Raw genomic sequence first — 26,930 nt, forward strand, 5'->3', positions numbered from 1 at the left:
AAATTAAAATAACTTCTATCGTCGGATCATTCTCCTAATGAAGGGCCCATCTTGACTATGAAATTACAATAATTTACAAGGAAATTTTTTATCTATTTTTATCTTCGGGGGCACTACCCCCAACTCCCTGCTAGGGGAGGATCTTTCAAAATAGTCTTCTTCCCCCTAGACCCTCCTGGCGGCTATCATATGGGTGATGTTGCATTTAAGAACTGGGGTCCAACATGAATGAGACCTCTAAATCAAGAAGATAATCAGGCTCCACACCCAACAAAAAGGGAGATGTCAAATGGTGAAACGTTGGTTTCAAACCCATGGTTTAGGAATCTTGTGGTATTTTCCCATGGTATTTGTAAAATTGAAATAAAAAAAAGATAATATTGTGTTCTATTTTCAACAGTCGATAGACATCATGTATTATTGTTTTCTTATGGTTCATGAATTTTTAAATAAGTAAGATTTGACTTACATTGATTCACACCCCCCCCCCAAAGTATAAGTGTGTGCTCAACATGGTCATGATCTTGAATAGGTGGAGTACCCTTAAACATATCTCCAAATACCTTGGAATGGTTATTGATAATTTATTTTGGAGATATGCTGCAGTAGAGGATATAATATATATTTGAATGTCTAATGAGCACAATTGTACAATTACACCAAGGTGTCCTTTATTTATTAACCTTGTCATGTTTTTAGATCTTATCACATTATAGGATTTCCCTTAGATACCCGTGAGCTCAATTTTCTTTTCTTCTAAAGAAAACATCATAAATAATTCCTAAAAATTAAGGCCACTATTTTGAATGATTGTAACCATTAGATCCCTAATACAACATTGACACCACCCATTTAGATTGCAATCATGGGACTATCCAATAAATTCTCCCCCATATATAGCTTAATACTATGGCACTTTGATGAAACTCAAGGGCTAGAAATGCAAAGAATTTGAGAAGTTTTGTCGATTTTCAATTGATGAAATCATGGGTATTAGTAGAATCAATCAAAATTGATACATTTTTCTTTTTGATATATCCTTCTATATTCAGTGTTTGCGGAGTGTTGATACCAACCAATGCATGACAAGAATGGTAAGAGTAGTCTATTCTAGTTCCATATCTTGACATGGTTATTTTCTTTATCTTCTTCCTCTTTACCATTTGTGGATAATAATTTGTTCTCATTGCATTTATGACCACTAATATACTTGTTGAAATAATTAAAACATAGTCCTTTTGTTGTTTTATCATCTATTTGTTAAGATTTCAACTTTGTTGGTTGAGTGAATTTATGAGAGGAAACATGGTTCTCTCAATAGTTCTTAGTGGCCATCCTTCTAGTAGCCATATTTTCTATTTCCACTTTCCTTGCAATGCAAAAGCATGACGTATGATTTAGGTTCAGAGAGATGCACCTCGTGTTGAATGTTCTTTAAATTTTCCATAAAGAGATCTAACAAATTATCTAACATCTTTTGGAATGTTCTTTACCCTAAGACTGAGCTTTTGAAATTGTTGAATGTGCTCTATATTTGGAAACTTTTGTTAAAGATTTATCAATTCAGTAAAGGATGTGTTTCTATCAATATCCCCATAGTCATAATTTTCTGTCAATGCATCTATAAGATTAGACCAAAAGATAATAGTTTTATTTTATTCATAAATCCATTGGTACCAAACAAATTGATCATGTTCTAAATACAAACTTGTGAGAGTTACCCTTTGTAAAGTTGGCACTTGGTGTAAATTGAACAATCGCTACATCTAGAACATCCATCTTATAGGATCCTTACAATCAAAATTCCTCATATTAATATTGGGAGTGAAGTAATTCCTTGGTTATGAGTTAAACCCTTGATGATGTGGATATTGGAGTGATGAATACTCATGAATTTGGGACTAAATCTTTATGTCTTCCACATTCCCATAATTTCTTTGTGTCTTGATATCTCCTTTAGGTAATTTTTTGTCCAGGGTATTTATGATCATGGACGACATGGAATTTTGTAATTCATCCATCTTCTTTCCATATGTTCATTCATCTATTCCTTAATATCAATCTTATTATTTTCCATTTATTGTAGTTTTTTTGGGGGGGTGTTTATAAAATCGTCCATTGTTAACGACTTGTCCCTCAATCCATTAACTTGCTTCGTTCACTACAATAACTAATTATGTATCCCATTATTTCTTCCTAAATAATGGAAGAGATATCTAGATATTTAAATTTCAAAGTAATTTTTGAAGCTCTTGTTGAAAAACAATAATAATTCTTCTCTTTTTACTCTTTATCACAAATTTTGAATCACCAAAAATAGATCTTCCAATAAAAAGTTATGCCAATTGTAAGTTGTGTACCTTTCAAACCCTAATTTGGAGGTTGTTTAGAAGGATGATATTTGACATGAAGTATTTTTGAAAGTTAAGCTCCTCCAAGTCTAAAATTTTGGCTTCCAGCACTTTTGATATGTCTTCTTAAACTCCCAAAAATTTCATATTTTGAAACTTTGCCAAAATTATCAAATGACTCGTTTGAGACTAATTTTAGGACTACCCAAAAAACCCTAACTTCCAAAAAATATATTTCACAAACTATAGCAATTCAAAATATGAAATTTTCTTCACACATAATTCAATACATATCCACAAGATTCTCACAATTTTAGAGTCTAGAGCCTCACCAAAAAATAGTTATGATGAAAATTATAAGACTATATATCTAAAAGTATAATAAAACATGAACTAAACATTTTATGACATGTACCATGATATTTCTCCATTGTATCCTCAACATTTTCTATTTAAAACTTCCTAGGAAAAGGTTTATAACACAAATTCTAAGATGACTTATAAAAAATAATTTCAATATTAATCACAAACATGTATTCTAGTCTATATATTTAAAATAATAATGAACTTGACTCTGAAATTTGACAACTTGCACTCTGATATTTATCTATACTATCCTCAATTTTCACTATCTAGAACTTCTTGCTAAAAAATGTTATAGCTAAAATGCCAAGATGTCCCAATCAAAGGAGAGAAACTTTAAGATTGCAATCTTTGATACCAAATGCTAAGAAACAAATGCCAAAATATCCTCAAGATAGAAAGATAAGAAGCTTCACGCCTTGATAAATAAATATAAGAATGAAAGATAAGCATCTTTAAAGGTGTGGCCTCCTTTTACAATAAAACAATTGTGCAAGAATAGATAGGATGATTATAAAACCAAGTTTACTTAATCTGTGTGTGCATGATATAAATGGTACAATTACAATTAAAGAATCTTAGTTGATAACAATAATAATATAACTCATTCTCTAGGGCTTTGCAAGGGCCTTTTATGCTTAACATGAGACCTTTTCTAAGGCCTAATAAGATTAGATAGCTTGTTGAGTTCAGTAATGAAAAAAGAATGTAATAATATTAAGAAGGTTTTTTAACATCATGAAAGAATGAATATATTGCGAGTTGAGACATTCTTCAAGTAAAGGACATTGAAGTTGCAATGCAAGTGAATTTTTATAATTCTTGTTCTCATAGATCTTACAAGGTTTACATTCCATGAATGTAAATGATATTATTCTATTATATTATATCTATTAGTTTTGATTATACAAAACAAAATATATGAAAACTATCTTGAATTTCTTTTCTAATGTGGATTTATTATGTCAGTCCAAAAGTGTGAAATTACTATTTGAAGGCATGTTATTAGTATGCAATTAATATTTTTGTTGCTTGAAAAAGTAATAAGTGCACTAAACAAGAATTAGTGTTGCTTGAAAAATAACAAGTGCACTAAACATGACTATGAAGAATTAATTAAAACATGTGTACTATTAGAAACAAAATTATGGGTTAATTTTCATTTGTTTTCTTCAACTATCTACCATTACAGAGTAATCATGGGATCAAACCACTCAATTCATAAAAATTCATGCACAAAACCCAAAAAAAAATTGTGGGAACCATAATTCCATCTAATTAGTGGAATTTCCATCATTGAACCTTTCCCTAGGAGGTTTCATGGTTAATCAAACTTTATGTCACTAAGAAAAAATGAGTTTAAAAAAAAAGTATTTATTTATTGATTAACTCACTCCGTTTACAACTAAACACTTCAACTATTGTCTATAAATACTATCCTCCTTTCCTTGAGTATATTCTTGAAGGCATACATAAAGTCCATATTTTTGGGTATAGGTGGGTATTCTGAAGATTGATCAACACATATGGGTTGACTTTACTAAATGAAATATGTAGTTTGTCATCCATTTCTAAGAAATAAATTTAACTACATTTGTGTTAAGGTTGATTACTTCCAACAAGAAGTAAATATATATGTGGTGTCATTAATATAGGGTATTAATTTTTGAGTTTATGGTTGTAGCAGACATGTGCTATATTCTTTATGATGTCTAAGAGGTAAGGAACAAGAGATATCCAAAAGCTAGAAAAGGTTTCACGCGAAAAGACTTGGAAACACTTTAATTAAATTAATTAGCCATAATTAAAATATTTTTTAAGTCTGACTTAGGAAAAGTGGTTAATTAAAGTGAATTATTAAGGAAGTTCATTTGTCTCTAGAGGCTTCTATTGATGAAGTCAAATTGATCTTAGCCATCGGTTGAGATGTAATCGTGATCGTTGAGACTCCAATGAGAGACTATAAGAGCAGGTCGAAGGGCTTGGAGAAGACATTGAGTATTTTGAGAGTCGTTTGACTACCCAATTGTAGGTATTTAGCAAGGGCATAGTTGAGCTCAAGGAAGCATCAGAGGCAAGGGTTTCAGTAGAGATTTGGGAGTAGGATTATATAGATATTCTTAGTGATTTCCGAGTGCTAGAGTGGCTGGAAAAGGGAGGTTAATTATCTGCAGAGGAAGTCGTATTCAACTAGTACGAGTTTCTAGTAGAGAGAGTGAGTGGCAAAGGAGCTCATTTAGTGAGCCAGTGGTTGGATCTAACATCCAGAGGCAAAGCTAGTAAGCCAAGAGTAGTACAAGAGGCATGAAAACTTGCAAGAAGGTGATTTTGGGGTTGAACAAATTTCTGGAGGTAGTCGTATGCATTTCCATCCAGGCAGTGTGAATAGCCAGGAAGTGTGAGTTTTCGGGAGAGAGGAAGATGTAGTTGTAAAGGGAGATAATTAATCTCTATATTATTTTTCCAACTATTAATATTTGTATTTGCTAAAGGTTTTCCTTTGATAGGCAGCAAATTTCAATTTCTCCTAAATAGTTGAAGATAATAATAAAACCCTCATCTATTGTACTGGTTTTCCCTTTGAGATTTTTCGAGGGATGATTGTCCAAAAACAATGGTGTCATATTTTGATGTGTGTGTGTATATTTCTCATTTCCAGTTTTTATATTCTGTAACGTTTTTATTTATGAATATGGCAATAGTGATTTAATAGTTATTTTTCCTAAACTTAATTACATAAGACAAATAATCTGCAGTAGATAGAAGATTAAAATACAATTTATTGCAATTGTGGATTTTTCACAGGGTATAAGAGTAGTAAATATTGAGTTAGAGGCTGTAGAAGTGAGGGTTGTGAAATTAAAGGGGCGATCTAGAGCACAGTGAGCCAAATCTACATAGGCCAACAAGGAAGTGTGAATTATAGAGAGAAGTAACTTGATTTCCAGTCCAATCCAAAGAAAAAGTACTAATTGTCTTAGAGGAAACAAAAATAGGTAGTGAGGTTGATGGAATGGGTTTTCAGAGGTAGATCAGATATTCAAAAAGAAAATCTAGGGCAAAGATTTGCAGCATAAGGGTTTGATCTGTAAACTATCGTGGATATTCCACTAGATAGTTCGTCACAACAGATCTGATAATATTATGTTAAAAATATGAGATTCTACACTATTATAGTTTTATTTAATTTATAGTGCATGCGTGTAAAAGTAAATTAAGCAGAAAAGTAGAGAACGAAAAAATAATATCACACACACATATGACACAAGATAACCCTTTCAGGAGAAAACCCAGCTGGAAGATGAGGTCATTTCATTCTCTTTCTCTGTTTGGAAATATGGCTACAGATACAAAGAAGTAATGTCTGTGGCCCGTGGGTTACTATAGTGCACATATTCTCTCTGTGTGCTCTACCTCCTATCTCTCCTGGCTTGGTTATGACACAGCCCGATAGCCTACTAGTGGTTAAGTTGGACTACATCAACTCTTAACTAGAGTTACAAAATAAACTCTTCCAAAGTATTTTACATCAAAAACACATGGCTAGCTCATTTTCCATGAATAATGGGGGTTGACGTGGCATCCTCCCAAACTATAGGTGTGAAAACAGGAAGGTCAACTTCTCAGTGGCATAACTTTTGCATACTGACTCTGATTGACGTTATTATTACGCCGTTGGAAAGTTCTCTGTGTGTAGAATCGCATGAAAAAGTGTTACACATAAGAAACAATTTTTTAACCCCAAAAAACATCGTTTGATGCCTCAAAATACTCCCGGAAGGTTTCGGACAACGTTTCGCCAAACTGGGTCCCACCGGTAAAAATGGTCCCGTGAGCTTATTCCTCCACGTTTTCCACTCCAAATGCATCAAGATGGATGAAAAAAATATAATGATCCAATTCAAATTAGGGTTTTACAATAACAAATCTATGCTGGGCAAGGAAGAGAAAGCACACAGAGGGAATTTGAAGAAAAATTCTCTGAAGTTTCCAATTTTCCAGTGTCAGGGAAGGAGGTCATAATTTCAAGCATAAGAACATTTTAGAAATCAAAGATATTTTCCAATGCGAGCTTTCTAGTCCATTGAATGTGTGCTTCAGGGTCAGCAGTGTGTGTGCAAGAGCCAAGAGATTTTCCAGAGCTAGAGCAATTTACCCAGGAGAAGCAACAGGAAGTGCGAGTTCTGAGAAGAATATCTGGAGGAAAGTATGAGTTACTTAGAGAAGAATTTCATAGTTAAGTGAAGAGTGTAAACTTCCATAAGGGAGGTTGAGTTAAATTTCCGAAAGGAGAAGGAGATTTCCTAGTTTATTATTTCTCTTGTTTATTGAGTTTCGTAGTTTTTAGAGAAGATGGTTGTAGCAAGACTCGGGGATTAGGATAGGTTGGATGGAGCCTCCAACTTTGGCATCTAGAAGGCTAGGATCATATTCCTTTTGGTTGAGCATGGTCTAAAGGATTTTATGGAAATATTCGTAGTTGTACCAATAGATCCTATCCAATTACATGAATACAAGAAGGACATGGCCAAATCCAAGAGGATGGTCCTCAACAGAGTATGGGATCATATTGCCCCGCATATTTCAAAGAAAAGAAATGTAAAGGAGATGTGGGATTCCAAAGTCAACTATACTAGGATCCTTCTGAGAGTTAGAATATGTGATCCAGGTGGATGTTGGTGGCCACCCACCTATCCCATTTGAACCCACACAACTGTCTCTTTCAGTTTTTTCAGTTTCCTAAATTGTAGCACAGTTTACTATTTTTAGCAATTTTTCGGGTCCTCAACTTCCCGAGCCATTTTGAGGCCCTAAACGACGTTTTTTGGGAAATCTAGGGGCAACATGGGTCAACATGGGTCCATGGACCCATGTTGCCCTTCCCAGAGTGGTAGTGCACGGATACATCTTTCTAACGAGCTATTGTACGCGTCAAATGGAGATCGTATGCCAAAGTTACGACCCCAGGAAATTGATGTACCAATTTACCCAAACGGGGCCCACAATTTGGTGTTTCATCTTCTAGGGTTAGGTTTTGGGATGTTAAGGGTTTTCCATTGTTTCTCAACAATAAATAGGCATTCGAGCCTCATTGTAACACAGTTCAGAGGCATGTAGTCACCACATCTCTTCTCAGAGATAAGCTACAATCGCCCTAGCTGGTTTATTTCCAACTCTGTTTGTAAGCATATTTCAGTATTTTACATTAATGAAATGAAGTATTATTTCCGCTACATCTCTGTGTTTATGGTTATCTCTGTAATTTGTTACCTTCCTATTCAAATCTGGATCAGTGGTATCAGAGTGGTCTGCTTTTTCTCTGTTTTTCTTTGCATGTCCCCAATGACGTCGGGATATAAGGAGTTAGGGCTTGAATTGGTCGAACCTTTGTAAGACCAGCCTCACAAATCCTAATGGCCTCCCATGGCGGATGAGAAGAAATATGACGGGGCAGGAGATCCTATCAAAATCTTGCTCAAAGAAGCCCTCGAGCGACAAAGGAATACGATGATGGATAGCTTTGCGTAGATCCTTTAGTGGCTACCCACAGGCAATGCATCGGCTTCCAACAGCTACTCTGGAAATGCCACACCGTTTAAGATACAAGTTAATTTTGAAATCCCCATCTTCAAGGGTCAAATAGACATAGATGTTGTAGATAAATGGTTAAATCTACTAGATGGGTATTTTTCTGTTCATGAATTTTCGAGTCAGGAAAAGATTGTTTTCGCTCTTCTCAAAGCAAGCCCACATGTCAAGGACTGGTGGGAAACCTACTGCAAGTAGAAGGATGAAAGCACAGGCTCACTATTTTCAGCAGCACCCACTTGGGATTCATTTTGAGATGCCATCAAGGAGCAGTACTACCCTGTCAAAAGCTACGAGGACAAATACATAAAGTGGACCACGCTGCAACAGGGAAGGGACCAAGATGTGCCAGAGTTCACCAACATTTTTCATACCCTTCGACACAGTTGGGTATCAAAGATTCTGATTTGCATCTAGTATTCAAATACTGCGGCTGCCTACACAGATACATCCAGGAAGAGATGGAGTTCCTGAACATCTCGTCACTTGGCACAACGTACCGATACGCTGTCAAAATCGAGCAAAAGTTTAAACAGAAGAAGCGAGACTTCGGATCTGCAAATCAGAAGACCAAAGGACAAAGCCAAGGTAGGGTGACCCAAGACAACCCGTCGAAGCCACAAGAAAAGAACAACACCATGAAGCCGAAGAAGGACATAGGAAAGTGGTGGGAGTTCCACAAGAGCCCCACTCACAACACAAGTGAGTGTCGGACCATGCAGTCGCTGGTGGCCAAGTTGAAGGCTTCCAAATCAGATGCATGTTCCGACCCTGAGCCAGAACTCGACAAGGGGAATGGAAAATGGAAGCAGATCATTGATGCGGATCCCAATGCCACTGTTGCCACTGCCAAGATCCAAAAAAGTGAGGCCGAAGATCCAGAGGAGGGGGGACGTCTTTTCCACTCACAGATGTGGGTGAAGGGTTCGCCGCTACAATTCATTATCGACAGTGGCAGCCAAAAGAACCTCATTTTAGCAGAGGTCATGAAGCAGTTGGGCCTACCAACTACACCACACCCGTAGCCGTACAGTATCGGGTGGCTTCATGAAGGACGAGATCTCAAAGTTCATCAGTAGTGCCACCTTCCCTACAGCATCAAGCCCTTCACAGACAAGGTATTGTGTGATGTTACACCTCTGGATGTTTGTGATGTGCTATTAGGCCAGCCATACTTGTGGAGGCGACATGTTGTGTATGAGTCAAGGCCTCGCGCTGTCATTATTTCTTTGGGTAATTCATTATACAGGATACCAGAGGTAGCCCCACCTACCGCCACCTCTTTGATGACTTCTAAGAAAGGTAGCAAGCTCATCTCCCAGACTGGGAAATTCATCTGTCTAGTTCACTCCCAAAGTAAGGGGAAGATCGTCACCAAATCCATGACCCCCGTGAAGGGTTCCTCCATGCAACAACAACAAAAAAGGGATACGGTCATGACAGAACACAGGAACAACTTCTCCTCACCCACAGGGGTACCACAAAAGCTTCAAGTGGGCAACAAAGTCTAGTTGCATCTACAGAAAGAACGCCTTACAAGAGCCCATCAGAAGCTCTGACCACTTCGACATGGTCCTTACGGCATTACCAAGGCTATGGGAAACAATGCTTTGGAGCACAACATTCCTCCATTCCTTCGCTTGCACCGAGTGTTCAATGTGGACTATCGTCGACCATGCTTCCCACCATTACTAGACACATCAGAGATTGCAGAACAGCTCACCCAAGAACAAGTTCAGCTGATGGAGGAACTCAACGAAATGGGGACCATTGCTTCCTAAGGGGGGAGGAATGATCCAATTGGATGTTGGTGGCCATTCACCTATCCCATTTTGACCCCCACAACTGTCTCTTTCAATTTTCTTCAGTTTCCTAAATTGTAGCACAGTTTGCTATTTTTAGCAATTTTTCGGGTCCTCAACTTCTGGAGCTGTTTTGAGGCCCTAAACGATGTTTTTTGGGAAATATGGGGGCAACATGGGTCCATGGACCCATCTTTACCTTTCTAGAGTGGTAGTGCTCAGACAGATCTTTCTAACGAGCTATTGTACGCGTCAAACGAAGATGGTATGCCAAAGTTACAACCCCAGGAAATTGATGTACCAATATCCCCAAACGGGGCCCACAATTTGGCGTTTCATCTTCTAGGGTTAGGTTTTGGGATGTTAAAGGTTTTCCATTGTTTCTCAACAATAAATAGGGCTTCAAGCCTCATTGTAACACAGTTCAGAGGCATGTAGCTGCCACATCTCTTCTCAGAGATAAGCTACCATCGCCCTAGCTAGTTTATTTCCAACTCTATTTGTAAGCATATTTCAATATTTTAGATAATGAAATGAAGTATTATTTCTGCTGCATCTTTGTGTTTATGCTTATTTCTGTAATTTGTTGCGTTCCTGTTTAAATCCTGTAATGTAAAATACTGAAACATGCTTACAAACAGAGTTGGAAATAAACCAGCTAGGGCAATGGTAGCTTATCTCTGAGAAGAGATGTGGTGGCTACATGCCTCTGAACTGTGTCACAATGAGGCTCGAAGGCCTATTTATTGTTGAGAAATAATGGAAAACCCTTAACATCCCAAAACCTAACCCTAGAAGACGAAATGCCAAATTGTGGGCCTCGTTTGGGTAAATTGGTACATCAATTTCCCGGGGTCGTAACTTTGGCATACAATCTCTGTTTGAAATGTACAATAGCTTGTTAGAAAGATCTATCCGAGAACTACCACTCTGGGAAGGGAAACATTGGTCCATGGACATATGTTGCCCTATATTTCCCAAAAAACGTCGTTTAGGGCCTCAAAACGGCTCCGGAAGTTCAGGACGCAAAAAACTGCTAAAAATAGTAAATTGTGCTACAACTTAGGAAACTAAAAAAACTGAAAGAGACAGTTGTGGGGGTCCAAATGGGATAGGTGGGTGGCCACCAACATCCACCTGGATCAATATGATTCTTAAGGAGAATCTTAGAATGGTCAAAATGCAAAAGGGCGAGAATGTAACGTCCTACCTCACCATAATTCAAGATGTCAGAGATGAACTTGCAGTAGTTGGAAAAAGTCAGTAGATGACAAGCTTGTATGTATAACTCTAAAAGGGCTTTTGGAGGAATGACAAACTTTCATTCAGGTGATTACCAGACGGGAGAAGCTACCAAATTGGGAATGCCTGTGGAATGACTTCACTGACATGAAATTAAAAATTGAAGGCTTCTTGAAAAATTTTGCAAGCTAGTCTATGTCTTGTGGGCAATGGATCAAAATTGCAAAAGCACATAAACTTAGAAATTTTAGTTAAGTTTTGCAGATTTAACCAGAGAAAAATAGACCACATGCAGCATCACAAAACAACAATTTAATGACAGACTTCACCCCTCCTAGGCTATGTCTCTGGGTCCAGCATCCAATGTTGGCCCTTTATATTATATGCTCAAAATGTAAATTACATCAACATACGATACTCAAATCATAAAAAATAATGCTTCCATTGTGTCTAGAACACCAAAAAACCCTTATGTAGGCTCTTCTCGGGCTCAAAAAAGCTGAAGATTGCAAAGTTAGGTCTCCTTATTCATTTCTTTGTTATCTATCCTACAAAATGGCCAAATTAGCAAAACAAGTCATGTGCCTCCCCCCCCCAACTCCAAAACAATTACATTTTAAATATAAATTTGCTACAGAGCATTAATAAGTGGATCCAGTGGTGGAACTGTTTGACAGTTTGTTTGTAACTATGAGGTTGTGCGATTGAACCCAACGGAGGCCTGTCAGCCCACTAACCAAAATTTTGGCACAAATTCCAATGCCGACGTCGCACCCTCCCATTGGGCCACGTGGCACCTTTTGATTGGTCAAACCAAAACACAACAACTAATAACAATTTTCCAACCCGACCTATATGACCTGCCACATGTCAGCATGGGATTGGCTTATCTGACATCCGTACTACCCAGTCAGCCTACTAATGCCAGTGCCATGTCACTATACAACCTACCTATTTAATAGTCTAGTCAACCATGCAAGTTATTTTTTTAGCTATTTACCAAAAACTTCATAACATTATAACTTTCACATATGGTGTTGGATTGAGGCGATTCAAGCATCGTTGGAATCAGACCGACGAGATCTATGATTTGGCAATAGTTTTGAGATATTTTGAGCACTTTAATTGTTAAGCATATTTTTGATCCCTTGGATCATTCAATCAAGAGGAGTCAAGGCTCAGTCTCATCGATGGTACTACTAGTAGCAGTGGCAAGGAACCAAAGATTGGAAGAAGAAAACATCGCTCTTTTAGGGAAGGGAAAACCAAAGAAGGGTCCTAGTCAAGGACAAGAATATAAAGGAGAGATTAAAAAGAAGGACATGTCAAAGGTCAAGTGCTTTAGATGTGGTGAACTTTCTCACTACGCCAGTCAGAGTCCGAAGAGGAAAAAGGATAAGAAGGGGAAGACGAAAACAACTTCGGCAGAGATAGAGGAGTTATCTTCCAAATTAGAGGATGAATTCGCACTGATAACAACAATACCTATAAAGGGGAGTAGGATTATAGCACTCTAGTATGCCAAATTAGGTAGGATATGATGGAGGAGTAGCAAGGAGGTCTAGATGTAGCTAAGGAGGTTTTGATCAGTATATCAAATCTAATTGTTATTTGTTCCTTAGTTCAATAATTACCTTTGTTATGGGAGCCCGAAAATTAATAATAGTAGGAGGATTGAAAAGTCCGCAAGGTACAATTAGATACTCGATAGATAGTTCATAGCTAGTTGCAGAGGGAGCAAGGCACATTCATTATTCAAGAGACAGTTGCAGAACTAGTTGCAATGACATAGTAGATCTAGATAGGTCAGTTTTCTAGTTGCAAGTTCCAATAGCAGGAAATTCATGTGAATGGGGTGGTAGTGCGATTTGGCTAGTTACAGAGTGCAGGCACAGTTCCAGCTAAAAAAAGACTCTAGGAAGGGATTTCCATCTAGAGTAGATTTCGAGCATTCAAATTAGGAATGGAACCTAATATTTCCAAAAAAATAAGCAAGAACGAGTTTCGTGGTGGAAGTTTTATGTAGTATAGTAAGCCAATATATGTTTTCGGAAGGAGTGCAAGTAGTCGGGAGGTTCTGGAGATATTTTCTAGAGGTAGAACGAGTTTCCCAATAGCAGTACTGCAAATTCGAGTTAGAAGTGCAAGTAGCAGGGAGGAGGTCGAGTTGATTTGCTGGAGGAGATCTCCTAGTTTATATTCAGAGGGAAGTTGAGACTAACTATTGTAGTGATAGCAGTAGTGCAGAGGTAGCACAAGGGCATCAACAATGTGAGATCAAAGTAGCGTAATGGTAGCACATGATGGTTTAGTTACATCATGTAACGAGTGAAACAAATATTGTGTGTAGTGTGGATCAATTCAACCACGACATGTTCCCACAGATTAGTAGGTGGCTAATATACTCACGAAGGCCTTAGGCGGGCAAAGTTTGCTTATCATAGAGAGAAGATGGGTATAGTGGAGAACGCCTTCCTCACTAAGAGGGAGTGTTAGTTTTTGAGTTTATGGTAGCATCGAATAGGTGTTCTACTCTTTATGATGTCTAAGAGGCTAAGGAGCACGAGATCACCAAAACCCAAAAAAGGTTTTGCAAGAAAAGATTTGGAGATTCCTTAATAAAATTAATTAGCCATAATTAAAATATTTTCGAAGTCCAACTGAGGAAAAGTCGTTAATTAAAGTGAATTAACTAAGGAAGTTTGATTTTTCTCTTAGAGAGGCTTCTATTAATGAAGTCAAATTGATCTTAGCCATCGGTTGAGATGTAATCGTGGTTGTAGAGACTCCAACGAGAGATTATAAGTGTAGTTCGAAGGGCTTGGAGAAGGCATAGAGTATTTTGAGAGAAATTCAACTACCTAGTTGCAGGCATTCAGCAGGGGCATAGTTGAAGCTAGGGAAGAATTAGAGGCAAGAGTTTTAGCAGAGATTCTGAAGAGATTCCTAGTGATTTTCTAGTGTCAGAGTGGCAGGAAAAGGGAGGCTGAATTATTTACAAAGGAAGCCATATTCAGCTAATGCGAGTTGCCAGTAGACAATTTGAATGGTAGAGGAGCTTGTTCAGTGAGCCAATGGAAATATCTATCATATGGAGGAAGAGAAAATAAGCTAGGAGAAATTCATGAGGTAAGAAGACTTGCGGGAAGGTGATTCCAAGGCTAAACAAATTTCTGGAGGCAGGCATAGGCATTTCCAGCCAGGCAGTGCAAATAGCTAGGAATTGTGAGTTGTTGGGAGAGAGGAAAATCCAGTTCCATATGGAGATAAATATTCTCTATATTATTTTTCCACTTGAGATTTATATTTGCTGGAGGTTTTCCAGTGATATGAAACCAAGTGTAATTTCTCCTAATGTGCTGAAGATAATAATAAAACCCTCATCTGTTGCATTCATTTTACCTTAGGTTTTTCCAAGGACAATTGTCCAAAAACAACAATGTCATATTTTTAGGTGTATCCACATATTATTCAATTCCAGTTTTTGTATACCACAACATTTTTAATTGTGTAGATTGGAATAGTGATTTAATTTTTATTTGTCATAAATTTAATTACAAAAGAGAAATAATTTGCAGTAGATAAAAGATTCAATTCCATATTATTGTAATTGTGGATTTTTCACATAGGGTATTCATTATCCATTGTAAAGAAATATGATGGGGAGCCTTGAATTAGCATTTACGATAGGTTAGAACCATGCAGATAACATCATTCCAGCCTACCCTCCCTATTTGTTGAAGGTCTGAGGCAAGATTTTTGTCCATATATAATTTTTCCAACTAGCAACATGTGACCATTATCTACAAAATGCATAATATTCTTAATAAACATGCAACCTCATAAAATAAACATTGTTGATCCAATCATCTAAACTAAAAAATATTATATGAGGAATTTTATCTAGCTAACCCATTAAAAGACTATAGTACCTCTCAATTAAAATTCAGCTAAGCACCAAATGCCCCTAAATCTATAACTTTTTACAATTCTAAAATACACATAATTCCAACGTACCCTACCCTCTCTTATGAAGATTTTACTAAAAAAAATTATTCATTATAATTTTTCCCATGTTTCTTTAGCTTCTACAAAACAATTCCTAATAAACATACAATTGCATAAAATGAAGCAAGGTCACATGTTTCTTTGAAATTTACAAAATGATTCCAATTACATAAAATGAAGCAAGGCGATTCATTCATCTAGATTAAAAATTATTATATGAATCCTTTTATCTAACTCACTCATTAAAACACTATAATACCTCTCGCTAAACTTCAACTCAATATCAAATACCCAAGAAAACTATAACCATTATAAAATACATACATAAATGATATTCAAATATTCATTTTATATATTATATTTAACATATCAAATTGTTAACATTATACCTTATTTAATTTCTAGGAGACCATTCCTAATATCTAACATACTAAACAACACAAATAGGACTTTATATCTCTTTATACCATGCATAACACTCACCCATCTCTAACATACGAGATAACATCAATGGGGCCTTATATTGAACAACCCAAAAAACATGTGTACATAGCCTCAGATTATATTTCTTTATATCATTTTTTTTATAATATCCATCCCATTTTTCTATTAATATTCAAAAAGAGCAAGATTACATTTGATATGCTTTATAATTCCTTGTTGACCTGGTCAAAAGACCCGCAACTTACTGACAAAAAACCACATGTGTCTAATTCATAACATCGTGGTTGACTTACATACTCAAAAATCCAAAAGATACTACTATTCAACCCATAACATATTGAGAATATGAACCAAAGAGAGAGAAACATGATGGAGCACATACATATAACATAACTGATTGTAATGTCATATAAACAAAAGACCAATCAAACCAAAAATAACCAGAAGACATTGTGTATTTAGTCATCTAGTATGATGACCAAGAGATCTGGAGAAGGAGATGCAGCAACCATGTTCAGTGGAGTTGCATTGATGACCGCCTCCCCATTCTGGGGAGCCACTGAGTCAGAATCAGAATATGTGACTATGTAACGCTCCATCTTGTTTAAATGAATTTTTATCTCGTCGATATCATAGTGAATCTCCCTTCCAATCCTCTTAATGTCCTCTTGTCCAACAAATAACTTGTAATTTTCTACCTGTTTATCTCATAACACCATGTGGATAAGGTTTTCCATTTGCCTATGGGTTGAGATAGAATGGAGGAAGTATAAATGCCTCTTCCACCACTTGCCTAGATCAAGAACCAGTTGGTGTTACCCTTGCAGACAATCTCAAAGTCTGAATGGTACATATGTTCTCCAAACTCTTTTGATTCCAAGGTGTGAATTTCCTTTCGAATTTCAAAAGGGACTGAGTCAAAAAAATTTTCTACCAATTCCCACCCAAAAAGGCGGCATTTCCTAGAGTGGGAAGCCCCTAGTGTGACACCTCTTTGACTGAGAAGGCATTGGGGCGATGCCATGCAACAGTTGTACCTGCAAAGAGTCGTGTGAAATAGAGATTTAAACTTCCTACTGACCTGATGACACTTCCGTTGTGAAGAAAGACAGACTACTATTACCCTATCAACTATGAGATACTTGATGAAAGGAGCATATTTGGAAATTAATACCGAGAGAGTGATGTCGTCAATATACCTGCACCAAACTGCACCTATAGAGAAATAGAGTCTGAAGATATTATGAGCTTGAGCAGGCAAAAGAGTACCCCTATGCGATGTTAGCCTCAGTGTCATATGTTAAAACAATTCTAAGTCCAAATAATTAAATTAATTAAAATCATGAAAGTTAGGATTTAATCCTACCTTTCTAGATTGAGTTTGTTCCTCATGGTTAGGAGTCAGTTTAGGCTTAGTTTGTTGAGAGATTCTCTCCAACTAGTTAAGCTCCTAGATCCGCCCGAAATTGAATAAGGAGACTGACATAATGACAGTTTAAAATCATAATTCAATTATCTATTAAAACCAGACCAAGAGCACGCCACTATACCAAACTCCAACAACCAGGACAAGGCAATTGAAGGAGACTCTTGATGGCTCAACTAATTGAACGTAAGCGGAGGACAAAACGAACACAAACTCAAAGGAAGAGCCAGACGAGGAGCTATGCAAGAAACATATGAAAAAAATGTGAGACCAACAGTTACACCTTGATGACTCCGTGGAGAAATACTAACTATTGTGTTGTAGTGTGAGCATAAAACTTTGCCTAAATCCTTTGTATAACCCTTTACTATTGATTCAACTGTGGAGAACAAAAAGATATAAGTGAAGTGGATGGATGCCTTAACCTTATGGTAGACATTTTCCCACAACCCTAACCCATACAAATATGTTGTGAGACATAAAAGAAGCAGAGAATATAATAGAGTGCCAATAATATGAGCAATACCAGCTCTTTAACAATACAAAATTCACCACCTTAAAATAACAAAGGGAGTTGTCTTTAGTGCGACTTTTTGGACTTTCTGGTGCTAGAATCCGACAGAAAAAATTGAGTTTAAATCTTGATTTGTGTTATTTAAAATGGGTTTTTAACTGCATATTTGGATTCAACACCCTAAAAAACCCCTAGGAAGCTTTGATTGTGCAGGGATTACCCATAAAACTTGTGATTTCAATAAATCGTTGTCGGATTTTAGAGAAATTTGACCGGAAAAACCCATTGGAAAAGCTTCCAAAAAGTCACACTAAAGACAACTCCATAACAAAATATATTCACCACATCAAGTTTTTAGACAATAAGGTGTAAATTAACTACCCAACACCTATTTATATGGAATGAAAAACCCTGGTAAAGGGAGGAAACCTAAAACTGCTAAGTGAAATCCTACTTCCCGAGATTCATCATCCCGAGGACCTGTATGATGGCAGCTTTAATGTTGCGAGATCTTCTATCAGATGTCATCCAAGTCTCGTTCAGTCTCCCTATCTCTTGCATCGCCTCCATGTCTGTGACATAATAGCACATGAAATGTTTTTTCTTGTGGAGGAAGGCAAACTCTCCGCCCTCTTACGCTGTGAATTTAATGTCATCCCCCTTGCATTTTATGAATGCCATATGTGAAATAACTTGATGCCATGTGTGGATAATAATCAGTAGAGGCCAGGCTTTGAAATTGACGACATTATGCACGTTTTCACGGTTTTTACCCGTAAAATACAGTTTAAGTTAAAATAAACACGTCATTATCAACTTGCCAATAATTTTTAAAAACGTCATAATGACTGGCATATCATAAAATGACTAGTTTCAATTATATATATATAATACATATATATTTTATATATCTGTAACGATACTATTGAAGATTTGTAATGATTGTATTCAAGATTTGCAGGACGAATTGACCAGGTGCTCAAGTGTTGCGATTCAATCAAATCAAAATGATGTGAATACACAGTGGTTAAGAGAAATGGCCTCCGGATATTTGTACTATGTATGGATTTTGATGGACGAGCATAGTCTAGCTCTAATGAAATGAATTTCTTAGAGAGGAGTGGCCTAGACCTCTTTCACTCTGTAATGCCAAAAATGCCAAAAAGGATCGGGTGAAAGTCACTCATTTTACAAAAATTTATAGGAAAGTTCAAAATCGTTTGTTTCAGCACATGCAGCTAAAACCAGCGGTGAAAAATTTGCTTTAATAGTGAACAAAATGACAAGATTTAAAGAAGTTTGTTCAAGATTCAAAGTTGGTAATGGACATCGGCTATGGTATTCATTTAACTTCTTCGCAAAAGCAGGTATGTCATCTTAGATTCCCTTCTTAGAAATGTCCTTGTTGCTTGAACATTCATAAAACTTATTCCTGGATTAAATAGCTATAGATGTGGTTTTATATTTTATTTCCCCGATTGCTCTGCGCTTCTGATAATTAGAGTTTTTTATTTGGGGAATGGTTTGTTTTCTATTGACAGTAAATATGTAGTTGTGAAAGCATGATTAAAATTTTGGGAATGCCTATACTTTCAATTCCATAACTCCTTCTATTTTGAAAAGCCATTGATTGTTTTGAGTTTAGAGGTGTGATGGTTAAGATACAGTTATAGAATTAAAGTACGAAGGTCATGGTGTGAAATAGAAACACTAAAGTTTAAAGGAGCAACCCACAACTCCATGTCTTTGACTTGCACACAAACAACTAAGATTATGGATGGGAGTGTAAGCTTGACTATAATGTCGAACAAGAGTCAACGAGTATGAGTGTCGAATAACTTAACTACTCCTGATTTGTTTTCCCACAGCTGTTGATTTGTTCTCACACATCATTACCAGAACCAATCTATTTACAACAAACACATTGGATACATTTCAATATCGATTTACAATTGAGGCAGAATCTTAAATTTGCACAGGAGCTGCTCTTCAGTCAACCAACACTTTCTCCGCCCTCGTTCAGGTGGTGGGGCTCACTTTGTTACTGTTGCTTGCTCAGAGGTGGGTACCCCTGCTATTGGATATTGAAATGGTGGATATGCAACCAATTACTCTAATGGCACTTAAATTGGCTTTCGAACCTTGGGAGATGTTGGGCAATATAGTGGAAAAGGAGAAATTTGGTAACCCGCCTGTGCGTGCTTGGCTTCTTCACTTGTAGATCCATGTACCAGCACAAGATGATATAAGTGGAGTCACTACGCAAAGATTCATGATCCTAAATTTGAACCGTAGATCCTTATAACAATTCAAGATGATAAAAGGGGAATCATTGAAAATAGATTTGAACAATGATTATTAGATTTGAATTTTGAACTGATAATTACAAGATTTGAATTAAACAAAATCTTTCGGTAGAAATCACATGAGAGAGTCTTTTGGTCAATGCGTTTCGAACCAACAAGTGTGGTTCATCATCAAGACCGGATGATGAGAATTTTGAACCATAAAACAATAGGCTTGACTCTTGAGGACACAAAAACTTATGTCTGACAAGGAAAACAAAGTAGATTGATTTGAAATATTATTAGATTTCATACACCAGCGAAGCAAAGGCACGCCTAAGCATACCTTCATTACATTTGATTCAATAACCCACCAATCACGCAAAAATGGCAATAATCCTACTCTCTCAATGTGTACTCTCTTAATGAAACCTCGTATGACGGGCCGTTTAAAAATAAAATTGTCATGAAAAAATTCAGTGATGGGTAGGGGGAATGGCTCGCACTCCAAAGGTCGCTTTCAACTTGGCGATTAGGATGCCTTGCATGCAAATTATTACGAGCGGGGAAGGATTGCTGCTGGAATCCGTCATTTGATTAATTTTCGGGATAACACTCCATCGAGATTCTTTATAATATAACACCAATATCTAAACATACGAGATAACATCAATGGGACCTTATATTGAACAACACAAAAACATGTATACATCGCCTAAAATTAAGAATATTAAATCCACCGCCTTCGTTGTTCGAGCTCCAGCCTCCGACCAGTGATATTGGACATTCAAAAATTCAAATTAGATGTCCTCGTAAAATGAATGATCCCCTAAAATAATAATATTATCGTACTGAAAATTTGCATTAGATATACTGGCTCTTAAAAATCAATCGTCCCCTGAAATATAAATACACAAGATTGATTTAAAATTTTTTTAAACCAAAGTAAATTGTTATGGGAGTGATTTAGGAGATTTAAAACTGTCGCTAGAAATAAAAGAAATTTAGTAATGGCAAAAGTGTCCTCAGACACGTAATTTTATTAATCAGAAAAAACCATTACATAATTGATTTTGCAAGAGTTTATACCCGAACAATCAAACACTCTTGCAATGAGCTATTTATAATCTTCATGTCCTAACTACCTCTAATTATAGATCACTTATTAAATAACAAGTGTCCATTTACACTAAATGCTATTCAAACCAACTAGCTAACTAATCTCCTAAAATAAAACCTAAGATACAATACATTTGGAGAATCATATCTTGTTACAACAATATACTAATTCTAATTGTCTCCATTAAATAATTAATCATTCTAAAATAATAATTATTAATTTAATTTCTTAAATTAATAATTATTTTATTTCAATTTTATAACCTATAATAATAAATTATTTTTGGATCATCTAACATTTAGAAAAACTGAAACTCTAAATAGGAGGAGCCTACTCTCCTAGACCAAAAATATCTTCCCATAAAATTGGAAACCCTATAAAAACATAATATACGAGTGTACCAAACATTACTCTCGCAAGAGGCTTAGAAAATTGCCTTAATTAAGAACGCTATTACCGGGAACTTGCAAGCCGTGGGAACCCCGCTGACTTAATGTTCTACATCATCCCTATAACATAACCGTGACGCCAATGCTGACGCACATCATGCGTCACGGCGGTGTAAATGACGAACAACCTTTCGTCATTTCCACGCACGAAGGCAGTGTTGCCCGTCTCTATTATTACACATCAACGATTACCGCAGTTAAATCACGGCTCCTCCCTGTTGATTCTTGTAAGAATCACGCAATTTAATGACAGTGTAAATTAAATTTACTGAAATTTATAACTTAACACCATCCAAAACTCAAAATAAGAGACTTTACTCCCGGACCGAAAATGTCCTCCATAAAATTGGAAACCCAATAAGAAAATAATATCCCATTGTACCGAACATTCCTCTCGCACGAGGGCTAAAATATTTACCCAATTAACAACGCAATTACACCCGGCGGATTTAAGTTCCATATCCTCCCTATAACACAACCGTGATGCCAATGCTGACGCGCATCTTGCGTCGCCGCGGCCTTAGTCAAGGCACGAAGACAGTGTTACCCATCTCTATTTAACATCAACGAAGCCCGTAGTTTAATCACAGCTCCTTCCTGTTGATTATTGTACGAATCCCGCAGTTTAATCATACCTCCTCCCTGTTCTGATTCTCCTACAAATCCCGCTGTTTAATCACAGCCCCCCGCAATTTTGATTCTTGAGCGTGTTTTAGGCTTCTCTGTTTCTGCATTCCTTTCGATTTGATCCTTCTTGTTGATTATTGTACGAATCCCGCAATTTAATCATACCTCCTCCCTGTTCTGATTCTCCTACAAATCCCGCTGTTTAATCAAAGCCCCTCGCAATTTTGATTCTTGAGCGTGTTTTAGGCTTCTCTGTTTCTGCATTCCTTTCGATTTGACTCTGTAAAATTGAAAGCGCAGACAAGAAGGGTAGAATAGAATCAATGGCGCCCAGTATGCATGACCAGGAAAATGGAAGGATGGCTCTTAAGCATCATGTGATGATGCTGCCGTCTCTGGGTCATGGTCATCTCATTCCCTTCATGCAGCTCGCCAAGAAGCTCGCTGCCAACGGCCTCACTGTTACCTTCGTCGTCACTTTCCATCACATTTCTTCCCTGAAGAAGAAGGTCAATGAAGCCCGGGAGAGCGGGCTGGACATCCACTTGGTGGAAATGGAGGTCACCAAAGACGAATTGGCGCTGGGCAAGGTCAATAGCAACAGCGTCCAGTGGCATCAGCTGCCACCTTTGCTCGCTGGCAACGAGCGCCTCCAGGAACCCTTCGAACGCTTCCTCCACCGGTATCTGGGCGGCCAAGTGAGCGGCGCCCTCGCCGCACCGCCACTGAAATGCATTATTGCCGACTTTCTCCTGGGCTGGGCCTCTGCCGTGGCCAAGAAATTCGACATCCCCAGAGTGTGCTTCGACACATCTGGAATGTTCGGAGAGTCAGTCCAGCAGATCGTGTGGGACGTTCTGCCTCGCAATCTCCCGCGCACCGACTCTGGTCGTTATGTTGTCCCGGGGCTTCCCAAGGAAGTTCGTCTCACTCGCCTTCAGATGCTGCCAGAGCACCCTGAGGCCACCACCGACAACGGCACGCACCAGTTCTGGCTCCGGCAAAGGCGTGGGAACAAACAGAGCTGGAGGATCATCGCCAACACCTCCTACGAGCTGGAGGCAGAGTTTGTGAAGCATTTCCAGAGGGTTAACGGCACTCTCAGAACAATCGGCCCTCTGCTCCCTCCAGAGGCGTTTGAGGACCGACCTCGCAGGATCGCCCCTGCGGTCGAGATGGGTCTCAATACGGAAGAAGAAAAGTGCTTGGAGTGGCTGGACGCGCAGGCGGAGGCGTCGGTGCTTTACATTTCTTTTGGCAGCGAGAACTCCATATCGATCGCTCAGATTGAGGAGCTAGCGATGGGATTGGAGGCAAGCGGGACGAAGTTCGTGTGGGTTCTGCGGACCCCGTCGGACACCGGATCGAAGGCGTTCTCGTCGGCTCTGGACTTTCTTCCCGAGGGATTCCATGATCGTATGATGGAGAAGAAGCAGGGATTTATCATTCTGGGGTGGGCCCCGCAGCTGAGCATCCTGGCGCATCCTGCTACAGGGGGCTTTATGTCGCACTGCGGATGGAACGCCGTGCTGGAGACGACGACGATGGGGGTTCCCATGATTGCATGGCCGCTGTATGCAGAGCAGCACTTCAACTCAAAGTTTGTGGTGGACGAGATCCAGATCGCACTGGAGGCACCGCAGAGAATCGACCAGAATTGGCTGGTCACAAGAGAGGACGTGGAAAGAATTGTGAAAATGTTAATGATGGAAGAAACGGGGCAGGAATTGAGAGAGAGAGTCGGAGAACTGAAGGCGGCTGTCAGAGCAGCGGTGGCCGAGGGCGGATCCTCCACAAAGAATCTAAACCTGTTCGTCTCCGAAATCATGTCTCTGTAGACCTAACATCATCATTAAATCTGTAATCTCTGTAGGCATCACACCATCATTAAATGTGTAATCTCTGTATGCAATTTGAATATGTCACGCCTCTGAAAATATAATTAAGAGAGTTGCTTATTTTAGTAAAACTTCGACAGTATTGCCCTCCTTCAACCTGTATTTCAGTTATTGTGATTGTGTTAAATTAAAATTAATAAATCAATTTTATGGATGCACACTTTAAGAGTTACGAGTTTAAAAGAAAGAGTCGCTTCTCGTAACAGACTCCGCTGTTTATATGAAAATGAATGCCGGAGTCGTCTTTTTACTCTTATGGAAATGTTGATCATAATTTGCAGGGATTTTTGTTAAATAAAAATTGTCAAATTTCATAATAATTTTAAGTGTTTTAAAAGTTGTTTAAAAGTTGTTGATGTTATCGAATTTATTGTTTTTATAAGATTTTTAATTTTTTTTACTAAGATTCAAATATTTTTTATTTTTCTTCTATTTTTTCAAATTTTTGATGGTGTTGAATCTATTTCCACAGTAAAACACTATTCAAACATCACCTTTATAAAAAATTTTGAAATATTGTTACAAAATTCAAATCACTTTTAACCTCCCAGCAATTCTTCAACCGCGACAAACCACTCCAGAATGAATCTAGGCTAAAGTTCTATATGCCCTCTGCATATAATTACAATCGGACAATTTTGAAAATTGTGCTTTGGAATGGAACCCCAATTTTAAATTTACTGTATTGTATTGCTCGCCAGGTAGCCCTGAACGGTGAGTTTCATTTGCAATGAAAGCTTAACAATTTAACTTTTGCTAACTATTGTATAATTAGTTTACTCATGTATATGAATAGGCGTCAGTTGAACATTATTGTTGAGATTTTTTTTAAAATTGTTTATTATAATTTATTTAGTTTTTTATACAAATTTAAATTTAAGTAAGAATAAAAATGTAAATATTTAAATTTATTAAATATAGTGTTCATTAAAATTTAGGCAAATTTTTATACAAAATATAGATGGGATGATTGATATTATTATTTTTTCACTAATTTAAAATTAGATTGTGAGAATAAAAAGAGATGATAGATAAATGTAGATAAATATTCGTCCAAGAGTTACTTTAGACATTTTTTATATTTAGGTAAATATTGTGCACCATATTTTATGCAATTATTTTTACAAATTTAGGTAGAAGTAAAAATTAAATATGCAAATTAAAGTTTAGTGTCCACCAAAATTTATGGAAATCTTTGCACAAAATTTAGGTAATAAGATCAAACTAGCCAATGATTTGTGCAATAATGTATAGTCACTATTTATGTAAATTCAAATATTTTGCAAATCATACTCAACCATTCTCCAAAAGTTCTCAAGTATCTTGAGAAACAATGTGTAAGTACAAGGAGTTATGAGAGAAATTATCACTAATGAATAATATGTAAAAGTATATAAAACCCCAATATTACACTAGCTTTTCAACATGTAACATAAATGTTATATTGATATTGCAATATTATTATTTTTTATTTATAATATAATTTATTTTAAATTGTATTTATAATTAGCTTATGAGGTGTTGAGTAGATGGTGAGAGGGTCTTCTGTTAAGACATTTAGTGGCGTAAAAGACACTAATTCTAAACTTGTGGGTAAAAATCCAACCATGCTAAGGGTTGGTGTGGCCCAAGCTAAGCCACAGGTTAGGAGTGTATATATATATAGATATGATTTTTTTGGATATGTTGTATTTATAAACTGTGTATTCACCCATGGTCTTGTAACATGGTATTGAATCATTTACAAATTAAGAACTCCTATGGTTAAGAATCATGTTACACATTTTCTTAAATATATGTACATTTAACTTATACATTAATTGTTTTTAATAATAATAATATTTATAATTTAAGATAAAGGTAAAATTTAGCTAATGTTATGAATTTTTTATCTTAGCAATGTAAAATGTGTCATGACGTAGGTGTTTTTGATGCATATCTGTATTTACCAACCATTATATAATAAGAGAAATGTTTATGTGACAAAATAATTTCATCGTATTTCCTTTTGACCCGAGCAATCAACTTTTGAATATATTCATCCTAAGTTGTTGTTTATACATGGTACATGAAAATTTGATAGTGTTGTCTCTAATTTTCAACTTATTGTTATGATGTTATAACTACGTAGATAGACATCCTCCTATTGAACATTGATAGATAAATTTCTCTTTTAATCCAAATCTTTATTTTATGGTGATAAGTGAAAGATATTAACATATTGTTGTTGTCTCCTTTACATTAATAGATAGAATTTCAAATATACAATAAACGAGTAAGGAGTCAATAAACGAGTAAGGAGTCAATTGTCAACATATAAAATTGAAAATCAAAATCAAACAAGTTAAGACGCTAATTCTCAAGATATAAAAAACAAGTGTTGTAACGAGATTGTTGAAGAATGATGGATGATTAAAATACAGTGTCATGGAAAGTTTGGTAGGATTTTGAATCTTAATAATATTTATGGAAATTTTGTTTATAGCTATGAAGGTGTAAGATTTCAGTTGTTGAGGAGTTTTTATGATATTTCTATGGTAAAAATAAAATATGATTTAAGTATTTTTATTATCAATTTTTTTTTTTAAATGTTCAAATTCCTAAATTTTTGTTGTGCACCCTAAATTAATATCCTATAAAAAAAAATGCTTTAAAATTATAAATTTATTATTATATTATTAAAATGTAATTTATGATAAAAAAAATTGTTTACAATATCTTATTATAATTATCTAATTTAATTAGTTACCTTAATTATCTTAAAAGTTAATGCAATTCTCTATTATAGTTATTTATAATAATATAATTAAAT

The 26,930-nt window shown here is 36.6% G+C and overlaps 1 protein-coding gene across 1 annotated transcript; it reads left to right on the forward strand.

Annotated features, from left to right (window-relative positions):
* Positions 1-22,180: 22,180 nt before the first annotated feature.
* LOC149146465 (scopoletin glucosyltransferase-like) lies at positions 22,181-24,138 on the forward strand. Its single transcript, XM_089447336.1, has one exon. It carries the CDS (start codon positions 22,544-22,546, stop codon positions 24,056-24,058), a length of 1,515 nt encoding a protein of 504 aa, XP_089303462.1. The 5' UTR covers positions 22,181-22,543; the 3' UTR covers positions 24,059-24,138.
* Positions 24,139-26,930: the final 2,792 nt, after the last annotated feature.

The sequence above is a fragment of the Pinus tabuliformis genome, chromosome X (genome assembly GCF_031772625.1).
Source record: "Pinus tabuliformis cultivar Carrire ecotype Pingquan chromosome X, CPIR1, whole genome shotgun sequence".
NCBI classification, from domain to species: domain Eukaryota; kingdom Viridiplantae; phylum Streptophyta; class Pinopsida; order Pinales; family Pinaceae; genus Pinus; species Pinus tabuliformis.